The sequence below is a fragment of the Cervus elaphus genome, chromosome 1 (assembly GCF_910594005.1).
Source record: "Cervus elaphus chromosome 1, mCerEla1.1, whole genome shotgun sequence".
Taxonomy (NCBI): Eukaryota; Metazoa; Chordata; class Mammalia; order Artiodactyla; family Cervidae; genus Cervus; species Cervus elaphus.
Window position 1 is genome coordinate 92,399,013 of NC_057815.1, and position 20,361 is coordinate 92,419,373.

A 20,361-nucleotide genomic window follows, 5' to 3' on the forward strand; every position below is an offset into this window, starting at 1 on the left:
GGATGTGACAGGTGGTGGAAGAAAAGCCTGATGATGTAAAGAGTAATACTGCATAGGAACCTGGAATGCTACGTCCATGAATCAAGGCAAATTGGAAGTGGTCAAACAGGGAATGGCAAGAGTGAACATTGACATTTTAGGAATCAGTGAACTAAAATGGTCTGGAATGGGGGAATTTAACTCAGATGACCATTATATCTTCTACTGTGGGCAAGAATCCCTAGGAGAAATGGAGTAGCCATCATAGTCAACAAAAGAGTCCGAAATGCAGTACCTGGATGCAATCTCAAAAACGACAGAATGATCTCTGTTCATTTCTAAGGCAAACCACTCAATATCAAGGAGTCCAAATCTATGCGTTCTATGAAGACCTACAAGAGCTTTTATAACTAACATGAAAAAAAGATGTTCTTTTCATTATAGGGGACTGGAATGCAAAAGTGGGAAGTCAAGAAACACCTGGAGTAACAGGCAGATTTGGCCTTGGAGTACAGAATGAAGCAGGGCAAAGGCTAATAATGTTTTTCCAAGAGAATGCACTGGTCATAGCAAACATCCTCTTCCAACAACCCAAGAGAAGACTCTACACATGGACATCACCAGATGGTCAACAACAAAATCAGGCTGATTATATTCTTTTCAGCCAAAGATGGAGAAGCTCTATAGAGTCAGCAAAAGCAAGACCGGGAGCTGACTGTGGCTTAGATCGTTAACTCCTTACTGCCAAATTCAGACTTAAATTGAAGAAAGCAGGGAATACCACTAGACTGTTCATGTATGACTTAAATCAAATCCCTTTCCTGTTCCTAATGTAACACAAATTATGTCACAGATATTATCCTTTTTCTTCTTTCAATTGTTCAGTTTGCCTCTTCTCTCTATTTCCAAGTTTTCTACTTTGGTTCCCTTGTTACCCACCTACCCAACATCCTATCAGTGTTTTACAATTTACTTAGAAAAAAATCCAAATATTTATTGTGACTTACATTATCTGACTTTACTAATACTCACTATTAATCAGTCATTCTGGCCTTAAAGGAAACACTAGCCTCTATTAAGTTCCCATGAAACAAACAAACAAAAACAAAAGAAGATTTTCTATCTCAGGACAGCATCTTTAGGAAATACACTCTTTCTTATAATCCTGAATGTATTTCTTAAAGATTTCTGGAATCCTGCGATATTCTTCCTGTGATTTATTCAGTACTTGATTGCTTCTTGTTTTTTAGGTTTTAGTTGAAATTTCACCCTCAGAATGGAATTCTCTTAACAACATCTAAGAAGTAATTCTCCCAGGTTATCTTGATACATCATTTTTGTGTAATTTACTTATGGTATTTACAGCAATCTACAGTTATCTTGTTTAAGTGTTTTATTCTAGCCCTTTGTTTCTTTCTCATTATTGGAATAGTAGGTCCAGAGGTAAGGGGCAAAAAAAGTAACTGAAACTTTAATATCTCGTGGAGCAAGTAGGAAACAGATAAGATTATATTATTGCTGTTCAGTCGCTAAGTTGTGTCCAGCTCTTTGTGACCCCATGAACCGCAGCATGCCAGGCTTCCCTCTCCTTCACCATCTCCCAGAATTTGCTTAAACTCATGTCCATTGAGTCGGTGATGCCCTCCAACTATCTCATCCTCTGTCACTCCCTCCTCCTCCTTCCCTCAGTCTTTCCCAGCATCGGGTTCTTTACCAATGAGTCAGCTCTTTGCATCAGGTGGCCAAAGTATTGGAGTTTCAGCATCAGCCCTTCCAATGAATATTCAGAGTTGATTTCTTTTAAGATCAACTGGTTTGATCTCCTTGCTGTCCAAGGGACTCTTACAAGTCTTCTCCAGCACCACAGTTTGAAAGTGTCAATTCTTGGACGCTCAGCCTTCTCATATGACTCAAAGTAGTTAAGAGGAAGAATGATTTGGAGTCAGAAATAACTAATATCAAATACTCAAAACTGTTTGGTGTTATTACCACCTTATTTCTTCAATTGTTTTTATATCACTGCTTCATTTTTTATTTCATTGCAGAATTTTTTTTTTTTTTAATCTTCTTTAGGAGAAGAGTTATCAATAACTCTGGTCTTTTACTGGTCAGGCATTTATGATACATATCTTTTAAAAATCACTTTACTGAGTTATGCTTGAGATAGAAGAGCTGTATGTGGTTAATGTATAAAATTTGATGAATTTGAAGATAAGTATATATTAGTGATGCAGTTACCAAAAATCTATGCCATAAACATATCCACCATTCCCAAAAGTATCATCCTGCCCATTTTATTATTATGATTATTTTATACATATGCAAAAAGATAATTAACTTTTTGTTAAAGGGTAGATCTTATATTAAATGATGAAATAGTGTTGATTCTCTGGATCTAAATTTTACCTTTTCATATAAGAGACTGTGATAGAATACTTAAGGCCACAGACCATTACTGAGATCAATTAAAAGTGAGAAGGGACTATAATTGGCTTAGTTAGTAACAGGGAGCCATCCTTCAAGCAGATATTTCTAGGAAAATATTGTATTATAATTCCATGCTGACTCTTTGGCAACTATAGGCAATGTAATTTTCAGAGAAGCCTAATGAAAATAAAATGTTTAGCATTATTACAGCAATGAAAATTATCAAAAGTGTAAAAATGACAGAATTCGCAATCTCAGTCTACACTGAATAAATGTTAGTACAAGGATGGAATAAAGAAAAGAGGGCAGAATAGTGATTGGATAAATGGTACAGTGGTGAAGAATCCACCTGCCAATGCAGGAGACATTGGTTTGATTCATGGATCAGAAAGATCCTCTGGAGGAGGAAATAGCAACCCACTCTAGTATTCTTGCCTGGAAAACTGCAGGGAGAGAGGAGCCTGACAATTTACAGTACATGGGGTCACAAAAAAAGAGTTGGACAGGATTTAGCAACTAAATAATATTTTAAAATGACTAGATCAGGCATTATTCAGAAGAAGCAAATATTTTCAAATTAGAGATCACAAGGAATGTTCAGTTCAGTTCAGTTCAGTTGCTCAGTCGTGTCCGACTCTTTGCGACCCCATGAACCACAGCATGCCAGGCCTCCCTGTCCATCACCAACTCCTGGAGTTTACTCAAACTCATGTCCACTGAGTCGGTGATGCCATCCAGCCATCTCATCCTCTGTCGTCCCCTTCTCCTCCTGCCCCCAATCTCTCCCAGCATCATGGACTTTTCCAATGAGTCAACTCGTCACATGAGGTGGCCAAAGTACTGGAGTTTCAGCTTCAGCATCAGTCCTTCCAAGGAATACCCAGGACTGATCTCCTTTAGGATGGACTGGTTGGATCTCCTTGCAGTCCAAGGGACTCTCAAGAGTCTTCTCTAACACCACAGTTCAAAAGCATCAATTTTTCGGCGCTCAGATTTCTTTATAGTCCAACTCTCACATCCATACATGACCACTGGAAAAACCATAGCCTTGACTAAATGGACCTTTGTTGGCAATGTAATGTCTCTGCTTTTTAATATGCTATCTAGGTTGGTCATAACTTTCCTTCCAGGGAATAAGCGTCTTTTAATGTCATGGCTGCAGTCACCATCTGCAGTGATTTTGGAGCCCCCCAAAATAAAGTCTGACACTGTTTCCACTGTTTCCCCATCTGTTTACCATGAAGGGATGGGGCCAGATGCCATGATGTAGTTTTCTGAATGTTGAGCTTTAAGCCAACTTTTTCACTCTCCTCTTCCACTTTCATCAAGAGGCTCTTTAGTTCCTCTTCACTTTCTGCCATAAGGGTGGTGTCCTCTGCGTACCTGAGGTGATCGATACGTCTCCCAGCCATCTTGATTCCAGCTTGCGCTTCCTCCAGAACACCGGAAGCACACAAGTACTCAGGAGTTTCTCACACTCAGTGCAGAAGATATCAATATGATGCCATCATATGAATCATGGATTTAAATATTTTCAAGCTAATAAGATACCCATAACTTAATAAAATTCATTGGATTGGATCTTTGGAATATTCATAATGTTGGATCAGCTATTCAATTTGCCACACTCAAATATTCTCTTTAATGGATGATTTCAAATTTGATTTAATAGACCTAGAAACATGAGTTCAATAAATTCTTTGAGGAAATCTCATCCAAGGGGTGCTTTTGCCATCTATTGACAGTCCTAGAAAATAATTCCTTTATTTCTAACCAAGTCTCTTTTTCTTCCATATAGATGACTTTCCAAACAGTTACATGACTCATGGAAATTTCACCCGAGTCACTGAGTTTATTCTCACAGGAGTCTCAGAACGTCCAGACCTCCAGATCCCACTCTTCTTTGTCTTCCTGGTCATCTATGGACTGACTGTGACAGGCAACCTAAGCATCATCACCCTCACCAGTGTGGACTCTCGACTTCAGACCCCCATGTATTTCTTCCTCAGGCACTTGGCCATCATCAATCTTGGCAATTCAACTGTCATTGCTCCTAAAATGCTGATTAACTTTTTAGTAAAAAAGCATACCACCTCCTTCTATGAATGTGCTGCCCAACTAGGAGGGTTCTTGTTTTTCATTGTAGCTGAAATTTTCATGTTAGCAGTGATGGCCTATGACTGCTATGTGGCCATTTGTAACCCCCTGCTCTACATGGCGGTGGTATCTCGACAGGTCTGCTTTCTGCTAGTTTCCCTCACATACCTCTATGGCTTTTCCACAGCTATTGTAGTTTCATGTTGTGTATTTTCTATGTCTTATTGTTCTTGCAATGTAATCAATCATTTTTACTGTGACACTGTCCCTCTCTTAGCCCTGTCCTGCTCTGATACTTCATTACCAGAAACAGTAGTGTTCGTATCTGCATCTACAAACTTGACGTTTTCCATAACTGTAGTTGTAGCATCTTATTTCAACATCATTTTGTCCATTCTAAGGATACGTTCATCAGAAGGAAGGAAAAGAGCCTTCTCCACATGCGCTTCACATATGACCGCTGTGTCAGTCTTCTATGGAACTCTGCTTTTCATGTATTTGCAGCCTCGAAATAACCACTCACTGGATATTGACAAAATGGCCTCCGTGTTTTATACACTGGTGATTCCCATGCTGAACCCCGTGATCTACAGCCTGAGGAACAAGGACGTGAAGGCTGCCTTGAGGAAATTTCTGACCAATTAGTAATGTAGTGTTAGAACTCTATAGGTCACTGAAGAGATGGTTAAGATAGGCTGCCACTTTGTGGAATATAGTCTGAACAACATTAGAAGCTAAAGGAATGGATGATTTTACCATTTTGCAATTTCTGTTTTGAGAAAAGGTTCTAGTCCACACCTTTCAAACAGAACTCTTGAATTCAAGCCCTTTTTTCTAATCTAAAAAGTGGAAAATTTGAGACAACAGCCACAGAAATTTTGGGGATGGACTGGAAAAAGAGCTAGTGAAAGTCAGATTCATATTATTTGTACAAAATCTGTGCAATTCACTGGTCTCGAGGCACATAGGTGTGGAGATTTCAGTATCCCAGGAAAGATTGTGTGTGTGTGTGTGTGTGTGTGTGTGCTCAGTCATGTCTGACACTTTGAGACCCCATGGACTGTAACCTGCCAGGCTCCTCTGTCCAGTGAATTTTCCAGGCAAGAATATTTAAATGGGTTGCTATTTCTTCCTCCAGGAGATCTTCCTGACCCAGGGATAAAACACACGTCTCTTGTGTCTCCTGCAGGTGGACTCTTTACCACTGAACCACCCGGGAATCCCAGAGAAGGCTAAATGTACAAAGAAATATTTATGTAACCACTCATGAGACAGAGTTTGTAGTTTGACACACCTTGTAAATTTTTTCTAAAATTAAAAAAAAAAAAAAAAAAAAAGAACAAATAAAATCAACTCTCTTAAGATTATAACAATATTTAGAAGTCTTCACAGTACGATGTTCCCATGTCTAACATAGACTCCAAGACCTCTGAACATCAATGTTTTCAAGAAAATGAGTGTAATCCTCGAAGTGACAACAGAGAGTGATTCCGTGTTCTCCTGCTCGCTTCTCAGTCTTCAGTGTCAGTCTGTGCTCCTTAGGTTGGGATTTTTTCAGCTTTATGTCCTCTCCTACCCACTTCGTCTTCTTCATCCCAATCTGTTTTGTACACATGGAACTGTTTGGTGGGAGAGACTGTTCTGCCCTCTTTAGTGGTAGCAAAACTCTTCTTTGTAAAACTGCAAGTCATGGGTCAAAGTGCTAAACAGAAAAATAGAAAAAAAATAAAACTTCTCAAATTAAATTTGAAAAAGTAATTTTATCTATCACACTTATAAAAATTCTAAAAATCAACGAAAAGAAAAATCTCAATTAAAATGAACAAAATTTAGACATTTAAGATGGAGATATATGAATGAACAACAAGTATATAGAAAAGTATTCAGTATTATTAATCATCAAGTAAATGAAATACAAACTCACAATACTATTTTTTCTCCCGGTTTCAATTTATAAATCTTTTTTTTTTTTTTATTTTGACTTCAAATATTGGCAAGTATGTGAGGATAGTATGGATTCTCATACATGGTTTTAAGTAATGAAAATGCAACAGTTAGTTTAGAAATCTGCAGTTTGTTATAAAGTTAAATATATAGTTATCTATGTTCCAGTAATTTCCCTCATAGATCTATTACTAGGGAAATAAATACATCTATACACATGCATGCTAAGTCACTTTAGTTGTACCCAAGTCTTTGCGACACTATGGACTCCTCTCTTCATTGAATTCTCCAGGGAAGAATACTGGAGCGGGTTGCATGCCCTCTTCCAGAGGATCTTTCCAACCCAGGGATGGAAACTGCATCTTATCTCTTATGTTTCCTTCATTGGCAGGCAAGTTCTTTATCCCCTGGGAAGCCCCACATATATGCACATACACAGTTATACAGGAGTGTTAACACTAGACTTATTACAATAAGCCAAAATTCAAATACCCATCAACAAGAGGATGGTTAAAGGTGGGATATACGCACATAGTCAATTATTGAACCTAGGTCTCCCGCATTGCAGGCGGATTCTCTACCCTCTGAGCCACCAGGGAAGCCCCTTGTATAAATGCAGCACAGATAAATTTCAATATTGCTTCCCTGATGGCTCAGAGGTTAAAGCGTCTGCCTGCAATGCGGGAGACCTGGGTTTGATCCCTGGGTCGGGAAGATCCCCTGGAGAAGGAAATGGCAACCCACTCCAGTAATCTTGGCTGAAGAATCCCATGGACAGAGGAGCCTGGCAGGCTACAGTCCATGGGGTCGCAAAGAGTCAGACATGACCGAGCGACTTCAGTTTCAGTTTATGCTGAGTGAAAGACTGCTTATTTGAGACTGTTTATTGTGTGATTCCACTTATATGAAATTCAGAAACAGGGAAGATAAGCTTATAGCTGCAGTAAGTGGAAGTTGGAGGATGTTGTTCAGCATTATAATGGGGATAGCCTAGGGTGTAGGGATATTTTGGGGGCATTTAAAATATCAGGGATCATTTTTGGTGTTGATAATGTTCTATATCTTGATTTAGGTATTAGGAACAAATGACACAATGGCACATTTACTAAAGCATACCCGTTTGTACATTTTAGATCCATCTTTAACTATATATGAATTCCCCTCAATTCTACATGAGGAAGTAATAGAGGAAGAGAGCATGGGTAAATGTTATGAGAGGGAATATATTATCTTCTGTTATATTTTAATGTCTATGAAGTTGTGCTGAACATTATGCAAGAATGATGAGATAGCTCAGAAAACACTACCAGTTAGATTACTATTATTGTAACACATTGCACTGCAAGAATTATGTGTTTGTCATATTAAAAGCCAATGTATGTATATCACTCAAAGATGAGGTTTTAATTTCAAATCTTCTAGTCACCAATTAAATGTTTTTGATCAAATGATAGAGTTTGTCTTAGATTTGTGTCCTCTGAATGTGGGGATAGTAATATCTGTACCATATAGGTCAAATAATATATGTTTAATCCAGGGCCTACTACTTATTTTACTGCAAAAAAATAAAATAAAATAAAAAACAGCTCTATGCAGTGATGATGATTCATTTACACTTTTATCATGACTTTTCAAACTGTTCCAGTTTTGCTGAAATAGAACTCATACAGTAATGCTTTTAATGTTATTTAAATCACTGACTCTGTGAGTAAGTACTTTATGGCATGTAGGTCTCCATGGAACTCTACAGATCATTTATGCTGCTTTCTTCTTTTCCTTAAATTATCCCTTACAATTTTTCCACTAGAGAATATGCAAAATATCCTGGAGAATTAGCAGGCACCACAGGCAATTTCTTTTTTAAATCTCTCAGATGATTTAAATTCCTTACTACTTCCTCAGGGACATTACAAAGAAAGAGGAAGGCATATATTCTCCCTACCCAAAGAAATATCAGGAGAACATAAGAGCAGAAAACCCAGTTCTTCATAAAGGTGAGCATATAAAAAATATTGATTTTGATAACAACTCGGGTGTTGGTAATTTCCCTTGATTCTTAGATTCTGACTAAGGACACTTTGAAGGTCACTGACTGCTTATTCTTTACACCACAAAAATTTCATTATTTCCTTTGCTAAATGGTTTCCCTGGAATAAGATGATAGTTTGAAAGGCATTAATCATATGACTTGACTATATGTCATATATTGTTTGATTTGTGAAAGCCAAAGTGGTATTTGGATATTACAAGTGAAGAAGAAGTTACAGGTACCTGAAAATAATCATCACCAATTTAATCTAAGAGAATCCATTTATGTTAGGATTTCCAGATAAAATACAGGAAATTTAAATTTAAATTTCATATCAATAGCAAATACTTTTTAGTATTTGTTTAATATAATATTTATTTTTTTATAAATATACCCAATGTAATATTTGAAAAATAATAATTTAAACTATGTATTATTCATGAAAAATTATTATTACATAAAATAATTTTATTTATATTAAAATTGACTCTGAAGAGAAGTGAAGTGAAAGTTGTTCAGTCATGTCCAACTCTTTGTGACCCCATGGACTATACAGTCCATGGAGTTCTTCAGGACAGAATATTGTGGGTATAACAGAGCGGGTAGCTGTTCCCTTCTCCAGGGATCTTCCCAACCCAGGGATTGAACCCAAGTCTCCCACACTGCAGGGGAATTCTCTACCACTGAACCACCAGGGAAGCCCCAAAATAATTTTAATATATGGATATGCATATTCTTCAGTATGAAAATAACTCCCATGCATAAACTTCAATAATTTTTACTTGTTTGTTTTTCTTGCTGGTTTCTTAGCACTTGTTTGTTTGTTTTTCAGGAAAGATTTTACAAACTTAGTGATTATACTGGTCAAAAAGTATAATGATTTGTTAAGAGTTATGAGAAAGTCATGAACCCCACAGAACTCCTCACGGCTATCACCAAGACTGAAGGGTGAAAAATCAGTCTTCCCACTGCATACTTTTTGTATTCTGTCTACTCTAAATATTAGTCCTCAATGGAAGGATATAAAATGTTGCACTAGGATATTAAAAAATGACTAGAGATACTTTTTTCCCAAATAATAAGAATAGGAAGGGTATCCCTATCTATTTAAGATACTGAAGCAGTTTTTTTGGATAAATAACCAGAAGCTGTAAGTTGAATCACATGGGGAATTGCTAATCAACAAATATAGTTTCATTTACATAAGATTGAATGAGACATAGAGATCCACTCTACAATATAGTAACTCTAATTAACAATACTGTACAGTTGACCCATTAATCATTTAATGGGGCAGGTCACATGCAATATATTCTTAAAGCAGAAAATTAAAATCAAAATTAAAAAAGAATGGGCAAGGTAAAAGAACCTGGAATTTCAGAAAGAGATAATTACTGACACTGAAAATGAATATACCATCAGTAAGCGTTAGAATAATCCTAGCACAGCTGAAGACTTCAGAGTTGTAAGACTGATACTAGTAATCTGAATCCCTTTGCTTAATCCAATGTGTCTCTCTTTGTACAATGAAACCCATGACAACAGACGAGGCAACACCTGGTCCTTATCTGTGCGTGAGGAAGGAGCCTGAAAGCGGAGTGGGACTCAGTAGAGAAACAGCCATTTCCTTCTCCAGGGGATCTTCCAGGGATCGAAACTGGGTCTCCTGCATTGCACGCAGATTCTTTACCACCTGGGCCACCACAGAAGAAACAGCAGAAAATACTGTCTAGGAAAGAGGAATAGAACTGGCTCAGCAACCTTCACTATTGCCTTTCTTTCTCAACACCACTCCTTGGATTGGACTAGATTCCTGGTTTGATAAATCAGAACCTCTGCAGAGAAAATAACAGCTAAGAATAAAAGGTTTACATTCTAGGTTGTGTGCTCTTAGTTCAACTGGTACTTTTGAATGTCAGTAGGGAAACAGAAAGATTGAGATGAAAATTTAGAGTTCAAAAAGCCTGGTCCAATGTGATATGAATAGAAAAAATGATATGTATCTGATTGTGGAATGCATTGAAAACAAGGCTAAAGCTTTTATCAATTATTCTAAAAATATCTCAGATTACATGTTACCTAAAAGTTTTAATGACTGCTATCTGCCTATCAGCTAATATGAATCACAATGTGGAGACCAGAAGGATACAATAGTCTATGACAGTGTTAATACAGGCTTGATCTCAGGAGGTAGGTGAGGGGATGCTTAGGATGGCAAATATCATGAAAATTGGCAAAAAAAAAAAAAAAAATACAATGTGGAACTCTGACAGAGAAAATTAGAGGATGGATACAATGTGCTTTACAGTGGCTGCTTTTTAACATTTCATTTTTTCCATCTAGGAAAACTATATGGGCGTCCCTCAAAGCTCATTCGGTAGAGAATCTGCCTGCAATGCAGGAGACCTGGGTTCAATTCCTCGGTCGGGAAGATTCCCTGGAGAAGGAAATGGCAATCCACTCTAGTGTTCTTGCCTGGAAAATCCCATGGACAGAGGAGTCTGGGGGGCTACAGTCCACGGGGTCATAAGAGTCAGATACAACTTAGTGACTAAACCACCACATAAGCTGGAGTATACTAGATTTCAGCATAAGTAGAGGAGCTGATGCAGTTTGGAAACATGATTTCAGGAAACCCCACCCCAGGAATTGCCCTTGTCATCTAATGACAATCCAAGAAAATAATTACTTGGAAGTTTGTAACCACATTTTCTTTTCTTCCCCAAATAGATTAATTTCCAAACAGTTATATGGCTCATGGAAATTTCACCCAAGTCACTGAGTTTATTCTCACAGGAGTCTCAGAACGTCCAGACCTCCAGATCCCACTCTTCTTTGTCTTCCTGGTCATCTATGGACTGACTGTGACAGGCAACCTAAGCATCATCACCCTCACCAGTGTGGACTCTCGACTTCAGACCCCCATGTATTTCTTCCTCAGGCACTTGGCCATCATCAATCTTGGCAATTCAACTGTCATTGCTCCTAAAATGCTGATCAACTTCTTAGGAAAGAAACACACCACCTCCTACTATGAATGTGCCATTCAGCTAGGAGGGTTCTTGTTTTTCATTGTAGCTGAGGTGCTCATGTTAGCAGTGATGGCCTATGACCGCTACGTGGCTATTTGTAAGCCCCTGCTCTACATGGCAGTGGTATCTCGACAGGTCTGCTTTCTGCTAGTTTCCCTCACATACCTCTATGGCTTTTCCACATCGATTGTGACTTCCTTTTCTGTATTCTCAATGGCTTACTGCTCTCTCAATGTGATCAATCACTTTTACTGTGACACTGTCCCTCTCTTAGCCCTGTCCTGCTCTGATACGTCCTTCCCGGAAACAGCAGTGTTCGTATCTGCATCTACAAACTTGACGTTTTCCATAACTGTAGTTGTAGCATCTTATTTCAACATCATTCTGTCCATTCTAAAGATACACTCATCAGAAGGAAGGAAAAGAGCCTTCTCCACATGCGCTTCACATATGACCGCTGTGTCAGTCTTCTATGGAACTCTGCTTTTCATGTATTTACAGCCTCGAAATAACCATTCATTAGAAACTGATAAAATGGCTTCAGTGTTTTATACGCTGGTGATTCCCATGCTGAACCCCATGATCTACAGCCTGAGGAACAAGGACGTGAAGGCTGCCTTGAAGAGATTTCTGACAAATTCGTGCTGTTGATGTCTTTTTGAACTCTACAGATCAATGAAGAGATGCTTAAGATAAGCTGCTATTCCCCTTCCATGGCTGATTCATGACAATGTATGATAAAAACCACTACAATATTGTAAAGTAATTAGCCTCCAACTAATAAAAATAAATGGAAAAAAAAAAAAAAGATAGGCTGCCATTGTGTGGAGGAGATTCTTACAGCATTAGAAGCCAAAAGAATGGGTTATTTTCTCATTTTGCAATTTCTCTTTTGAGGAAGTTCCTAGTTTGCACCATTCCAATAGAAATCTTGAATACAACCCAGGTTTTCTGATCTAAAGAGTAAAAATGTTTGAGTCAATAGTCACAGAATTTGGGGGCTAAATTGAAGGGGAAAAAAGAGCCAATGAAAGTCAGATCCTTATTCTTTGTATGAATTTTCCAGTTCACTTATCCTGATGCATGTGGCTGTGGGAGACAATTCTAGTACCCCAGACAAGGCTAAAATATGAACTAGTATTTATGAAATCACCCATGAGGTAGAGTCTGTAGTTTAACACAAACCTTGTTAATTCTGAAAAAGAAAAAGAACAAATAAAATCAACTCACTTAAGAAGATGACAATATTCAGATATCTTCAGAGCAGAGTGTCACCATGTCCAAAATAGACTCCAGATTTCCTAACACACCAGTATATTCAATGCAACAAAATGAGAGTAATGCTTGAAGTGATAGGGCTTCCCTGGTGGCTCAGATGGTAAAGAATCTGCCTGCAATGTGAGAGATCTGAGTTTGATTCCTGGGCTGGGAAGATCCCCTGGAGGAGGGCAGAGCAATCGACTCCAGTATTCTTGGGGCTTCCCTCGTGTCTCAGAGGGTAAAGCGTCTGCCTGCATTGAGGGAGACCTGAATTCGATCTCTGGGTTGGGAAGATCCCCTGGAGAAGGAAATGGCAACCCACTCCAGTCCTCTTGCCTGGAGAATCCCATGGACTGAGGAGCCTGTTGGGCATTAGTCCACGGGGTCGCAAAGAGTCGGACACGACTGAGCTTCTTCACTTTCTTTTCTTTCTTTCTTTTGAAGTGATAACAGAGAGAGATTTTCAGTTTTCCTTCTTCCTTTCCTGTCTTCAGAATGTTCCTCTACTTGCCTCAGCTTGCAGTTTTATCAGTTTTATGGCTTCTGCTACCCACTTCATCTCCTGTCTCCTGTATCCCAAACTGCTTTGATTGGAACTTTTTGGCGGGAGAGGGTTTTCTGCCCTTCCTACTGGTCGCACAACTCTGCTTTGTATCACTGTAGCAACTTGAGACAGAACTTAACAGAAACATCAGAAGCAAGAGAGTCTAGGGGGAAAAAAAAATCTGAAAAAGTAGTTTTATCTAGCAAACTTTTAGTATTCAAACAATCAATAAAAAGAAGAAAACAATTAAAATGGGCAAATTTTAGAACTGTAAGATGTGGGTATATGAATAGCAAAGTGCATAGAAAAGTGTCCACTTTCACTAGCCACCAAGTAAATGAAAATTCAACTCACAATGAGATTATTTTATCCCAATTCCATTTATAAGTTATTTTTAAAATGTTTGCATCAAATATTGCCAAGGAGATGGGGCAAATCGAATCCACACATGGCTTTTGGTGATGTAAAATGTTACCGTAAGTTCAGAAAGTTAGGTTCTTATAAAGTTAAAAATGCAGCTGCTTATGTTACAGTAATTGCCTCTTAGATCTATAACTAGTAAAAATAATACATATATACACACATATGCTTTTATAAGGGTGTTTATACAAGATATTTTATAATAAACCAAAACTCAAATATCTATTGGTAGGAGAACTAGTAAGATGGGATATATGTATGCAGAGGACTGTTATGCATCCATATAAACTCAGCACAGCTGAATTTCAAAACAATTGAGCTGAGTGCAAGATGGAGCTAAGAATATTTATTGTGTGGTTTCACTTATGTGAAATTCAGAAACAGGGAAAATGAGAGTAGGGATAGAAACCAGAGCAGCATTTGCTCTAGGTGAGAGCGAGCTGTTTGGGAAGTTAAGGTCTGAGGGAAATTGCCTTTATGATGGGAGGAGCCAAGAAGCGGGGGTTACAAAGTACCAGGGAAATGTCTGTGGTGTTGAAATGTATTAGGTATTAGGAACAAATGGCACATTTTCCAAACTTACCCATCTGTACAATTTAACACCATCTTTTACTGTATGCAAATTTTCCTCAATTCTAAAGCAAAAGGAATTCATAGAAGAAGAGAACATAGGTTAAATGTTATGAGAGGGAATGTATTTCCTTATATTAGATTTTATCTTCTATGAGGCTATGTGAACATTATGCAAAAGTGGTAAATTTCAGCTCAGGAAACACTATGGTTTAGACAACTATTATTGCAACACATTGCATTACAATAATTGTTATGTGTTTGTCATATGAAAAGAAAATGCCTGTGTATCACTCATTTAAAGACAAGGCTTTAATTTCAAATCTTCTAGTCATCAATTACACACCTTTGGTCAAATCACATGGTTTATCTGAGTGCAGCGTCCTCTGAACCTGGGAATAGTGATATTCACCTCATATAGGTTAAATGGTATATTTTTAATGCAGCACCCATGACATATTTTTACTGGAATAATAAATAGGAAAAATATATGCAATGGTAGTGATTAATTTTCAATTTTATCATGACTATTGAAACTTCCAATTTTGCAGCAATAAAGCACTTTAGTCTTTTTCATTGTCGTTCTGACCATTGACTCTGTGTCAGTAATTGAGTATTTTTATGTCATGCGGGTCTCCATGGAACTGTAAAGATCATTATGCTGTTTCCTTCCTTTCTTTACATTATTCCTTACAACTTTTCACTAAAGAATAGGCAGGATATCCTGGAGGATAGGCAGGCACCCAAGCAATCTTTTTTAAATCTCTCAGAAGATTTAAGCAAAATCATTTGAATAAGTCGCATGCTATTGATACTTCCTCAGGAAACATCACAAAGAGAGAGGAAAAGCATAAATTCTCTCTACTCAAAGAAAAGTCAGAGAAATATAAGAAGAGAAAATCCAGTTCTTCATTAACGTGAGTAGACAGAAATTGTTGATTTTGATTATCACCTTGACATTGGTAATTTCCTTTGTTTCTTAGATTCTGACTATGAACACTTTTATGGACACTGACAGATATTCTTTAACCACAAAAATTCCATTATTATTATTTTTTGTTGTTGTTAACTTGTTTCCCTGGAATACTGTGGTAGTGTCAGGGCATTACCTATGAACTGACTAGATGTCATATATCTATTTTATTTATGAAAACTGAAAGTTAGATTTGGATATTATAAGTGCAGAGGGAGTTAGATATATCTGAAAAAATCATGAGAAATCTAGTCTATTAAAATCCAGTAAGGTTAGAATGTCCAGATAAAACATAAGATGTTCAGTTGCATTTAAATTTCAGATCAATGACAAATACTTTTTAGTGCCTGTCTCATAAAATATTTGAATTTTCTATAAATATATCCAATGCAATATTTGAAAAAATACTTTAAGATATGTATTACCCATGAAGCATTTTATAAACTGAAAATAATCTTAATATAAGGATATGTATATTCTTCTATATGAGAATCAATTCCCACACATGAACTTGGAGAATTTTTAGTTGTTTGTTTTCCCTAACGGTTGCTTGCTACTTGGTTTTTTGTTGTTCTTGTTTTTGTTTTCAGGTAAGACTTTACTAACTGATTGAGTAAACTAGTAAATGCATAGAATACTTTTTTAAGAGTTAAGGAGAAAGCCATGGACCTCAAGTAGTTCCTAACTCTTATCACCAGGTTTGAAGATTGAAATATCAGTTACATCTTTGCATACTTTTTGTATCCTGTGTGTTCTAATGGTTGGCCCTAAATAGAAGCATATAAATGTTGCATCAGAATGGTCAAAAATGACCAAAGATATCCTTCGTAAAATAAGAAGAATGGGCAGAGTATCACTATCTCTTTAAGATCCTTATAGCAATTCTTTTTTATAAGTACCCAGAAGTTGTAATTTGGACCATATGAAGAACTGCTAATCAACAGATATCAAATTTCAGTAATGGAAGATGAATAAGTTCTAGAGAGGAGCAGCATTGTGCCTATAATTAAGAATGCTAGTCTATTCAGCCATAAATCTTTTAATGGAACAGATCTCATGTTATATATTCTTAAGGAGAAAATTAAAATTAAAAATGAATGGGTAGGGTAAAATAATCTGGAAATTTAAAAGAAAATAATAAAAGACACTGAAAATGAAGATACACTCAATAAATGTTAGACTAATCCTTAGCAGAACTGAAGACTTCAAAATGGTGATTGGTAGCAGATGTTTGAATTCCTTTGCCTAATTCAGCGTGTCTCACATTCTACAAGAAAACCCATGAAAGCAGATCAGGCAACACTTGGTTCTTCTCTGTGAAAGAGGAAAGGGCCTGAAAGCTGAATGGGACACAGTAGAGAAACAGCAGACAATGTCATCTAGGAAAAAGCAATAGAACTGGCTCCACAAAGTGCAGTATTGCCTTCCATCCTTAAACCCATTTTTGAATCAGACTAGTTTCTTGGTTTAACAGGACAGAAACTCTGTAGTATCTTAATAAGAAAATAGAACCTAGGAAGAAATGTTTATTTTTTAGGTTGTTGTTAGTTCAACTGGTAATTTTGAATATCAGCAGGGACACAGACGGCAAGAGGAAGAAAAAAAAAATGTTGGGCTGAGTGTATGCTGAGTGAGGTGATGTTAAAGTAGAAAGGTGATGCAGACCTGAATGTGGAATGCATTGAATATGAGGCTAAATCTTTTTTTTTTTTTTCAATTATTCTAAAAAATATATCACAGATTACAAATTTGACTACTAAAAAAATATTAGAGACTGTTATTTGTCTATCAGCCAAAGACATGGAGATCAAAATGATATAGTCATCAATGACAGTGTTAATGAAAGCTTGACCTAAGGAAGTAGGAGTGTGTAGAATGGCAAAGTATTATTGAAACTGGCAAATAATAAAATGTGGAATTTTGAAAGAGAAATTTAGAGGATGGATATAATATTAGTGATTTAAAGTGGTTCATTTATTTTTTTTTTTTTTTTTTTTTTGTCATTTAAAAAGTGTATGTAGCCAGCAACACATTAAATTTCAGCAGAAATAGAGGAGCTGGTATAATTTAGAAACATGATTCTTGGAAATCTCACCCTAGGCATTGCCCATGCCATCTACTGGCACTCCTAGGAAATACAATTTTTAAAAACTGTAACAATTTCTCCTTTCTTGCTCAAACAGATGACTCTCCAAACTTTACCATGGCTCATGGAAATTTCACCTGAGTCACTGAGTTTATTCTCACAGGAGTCTCAGAACGTCCAGACCTCCAGATCCCACTCTTCTTTGTCTTCCTGGTCATCTATGGACTGACCGTGACAGGCAACCTAAACATCATCACCCTCACCAGTGTGGACCCTCGACTTCAGACCCCCATGTATTTCTTCCTCAGGCACTTGGCCATCGTCAATCTTGGCAATTCAACTGTCATTGCTCCTAAAATGCTGATCAACTTCTTAGTAAAGAAACACACCACCTCTTTCTATGAGTGTGCCACCCAACTAGGCATGTTCTTGGTTTTCATCATAGCTGAAATTTTCATTTTAGCAGTGATGGCCTATGACCGCTATCTGGCCATTTGTAACCCCTTGCTCTACATGGTGGTGGTGTCTCGGAGGATCTGCTTTCTGCTAGTTTTCCTAACATACCTCTATAGCTTTTCCACAGCTATTGTGGCTTCATTTTCTGTATTCTCTATGACTTATTGCTCTTCCAACATAATCAATCATTTTTACTGTGATATCGTCCCTCTGGTAGCATTGTCTTGCTCTGATACTTCCTTTCCAGAAACAGTAGTATTTGTATCTGCATCTACAAATTTGGTGTTTTCCATAATGACCGTTGTAGCACCTTATTTCAACATTGTTCTGTCCATTCTAAGGATACACTCATCAGAAGGAAGAAAAAGAGCCTTCTCCACATGTGCTTCACATATGATGGCAGTGTCAGTCTTCTATGGAACTCTACTTTTTATGTATTTGCAGCCTCAGACTTACCATTCTATGAGTGCTGATAAAATGGCTTCAGTGTTCTATACACTGGTGATTCCCATGCTGAACCCCATGATCTACAGCCTGAGGAACAAGGACGTGAAGGCTGCCTTAAAGAGATTTCTGACAAATTCATGCTGTTCTTTTAAGCTGATGTAATTTTTAACTCTAAGGTAAATGAGGAGATGGTTAAGAAAGGCACATTGTGTGGAGGAGATTCTGAACAGCATTAGAAGCTAACGGAATGGGTGTTTTTCCCATTTTATTTATTTTGAGGCAAGGCTCTAGTCTGCATCATTCAAATAGAAATATTAAAAATAACCTGGTTTTTTCTGATCTAAAGAACAAAAAGTCAGAATTTGAGACAATAGTCTCAGAAATGTTGGCAATGAATTGCATAAAGGAAACAATCTATGAAAATGAGATCCTTATTCTTTGTAAAAGCTGTCCAGTTCACTTATCCTGAGCCAAGTTCATTTATTCTACTGAGCCATGTTGGTTACTGGAAGATTTCAGTTGTCCCAGACCAAAAAAAAAAAAAAGAACTAATATTTATGAAATCACCCATGAGACAGACTGTAGTTTGCCAAAAACCTTGTTAATTTCCTGCTCTAGTTAAAAAAGAACAAATAAATCAACCCTCTTAAGAAGAAGATAACAATATTCACATGTCTTCACAGCACAATGTAACCATGCTCGAGACAGATTCTAAGTTCCCGACAAACCAATATAGTCAATACAAGAAAATTAGAGTAATCCTTGAAGTGACAGCAGAGAGTCGCTCCCAGTTCTCCTGCTCCATTCTCAGCCTTCAGACCTTCAGAGTGTTAGTCTGTACCTTGGTTTGGGACTTTGTCAACTTCATGTCCTCTTCTACCCACTTCATCTCCCGGGTTCCAATCTGTTTTGTGCTTGTGAACTTTTTCTGGCAGGAGATAGCTTTTTGTTCTCCCTGCTGCTAAGCCACTTTAGTCATGTCCGACTCTGTGCGACTCTATAGACAGGCAGCCCACCAGGCTCCCCCGTCCCTGGGATTCTCCAGGCAAGAACACTGGAGTGGGTTGCCATTTCCTTCTCCAATGCATGAAAGTGAAAAGTGAAAGTGAAGTCACTCAGTCATGTCCAACTCTTCACGACCCCATGGACTACAGCCTACCAGGCCCCTCCGTCCATGGGATTTTCCAGGCAAGAGTACTGGAGTGGGTTGCCATTGCTTTCTGCTTTGCTCTCCCTAGTGATAGCAAAAATCTCTTTGGTAATACAATAAGATATTGGGTCACAGAACGAAACAGAAATATCAAAATATAAAACATCAGGGAGAAAATATGCAAAAATTGTTTTATCTAGCATGTGGAAATATTCAAAAAATCAAGTAAAAATTAAATGTCGACAGGTAAAATTTAGACAACATAAGATGTAGATTTGAACACAGACTGGCTCCAAATAGGGAAAGGAGTACTGCAAAGCTTTATATTGGCACCCTGCTTATTTAACTTACATGCAGAGCACATCGTGAGAAATGCTGGGCTGGATGAAGCACAAGCTGGAATCAAGATCGCTGGGAGAAATATCAATAATATCAGATATGCAGATGGCACCACCCTTATGGCAGAAAGTGAAGAGGAACTAAAGAACCTCTTGATGAAAGTGAAAAAGGAGAGTGAAAAAGTTGGCTTAAAGCTCAACATTCAGAAAACTAAGATCATGGCATCCGGTCCCATCACTGCATGGCAAATAGATGGGGAAACAGTGGAAACAGTGGCTGACTTTATTTTTCTGGGCTCCAAAATCACTGCAGATAGTGACTGCAGCCATGAAATTAAAATATGCTTGCTCCTTGGATTGAACCCAGATCTCCCACATTGCAGGCAGATTCTTTACTGTCTGAGCCACCAGGGAATAGGATTATCTTATCCCAATGTCCATTTATATATGTGTGTGTATTAATTTTTACATCAAATATTAGCAAGAACATGGTGAAAATGAAATTCCCATTCACGGCTTTTGCTAATGTAAAATACTACAGTAAGTTTGATTATCTTGAAGTTTCTTGTAAAGTTAATTATACAGTGACCTACATCCCAGTTATTCTAA

General features: G+C 37.5%; 2 protein-coding genes and 1 pseudogene across 2 annotated transcripts; all 3 read left to right on the plus strand.

Annotated features, from left to right (window-relative positions):
* The first annotated feature begins 4,224 nt into the window (after positions 1–4,224).
* On the plus strand, positions 4,225–5,148 carry LOC122700061 (olfactory receptor 8J3-like). Its single transcript, XM_043912621.1, has one exon. The coding sequence runs from the start codon at positions 4,225–4,227 to the stop codon at positions 5,146–5,148; it is 924 nt and encodes a 307-aa protein (XP_043768556.1).
* Positions 5,149–11,226: 6,078 nt separating this feature from the next.
* On the plus strand, positions 11,227–12,159 carry LOC122700029 (olfactory receptor 8J1-like). Its single transcript, XM_043912556.1, has one exon. It carries the CDS (start codon positions 11,227–11,229, stop codon positions 12,157–12,159), a length of 933 nt encoding a protein of 310 aa, XP_043768491.1.
* A 5,319-nt stretch (positions 12,160–17,478) lies between these two features.
* On the plus strand, positions 17,479–18,426 carry LOC122699893 (annotated as a pseudogene).
* The last annotated feature ends 1,935 nt before the right edge of the window (positions 18,427–20,361 follow it).

What these genes read in the sequence shown, in the direction of transcription:
- LOC122700061 (XM_043912621.1), top strand. Translation starts at nt 4,225, where the DNA reads ATGACTCATGGAAATTTCACCCGAGTCACTGAGTTTATTCTCACAGGA.
- LOC122700029 (XM_043912556.1), top strand. Translation starts at nt 11,227, where the DNA reads ATGGCTCATGGAAATTTCACCCAAGTCACTGAGTTTATTCTCACAGGA.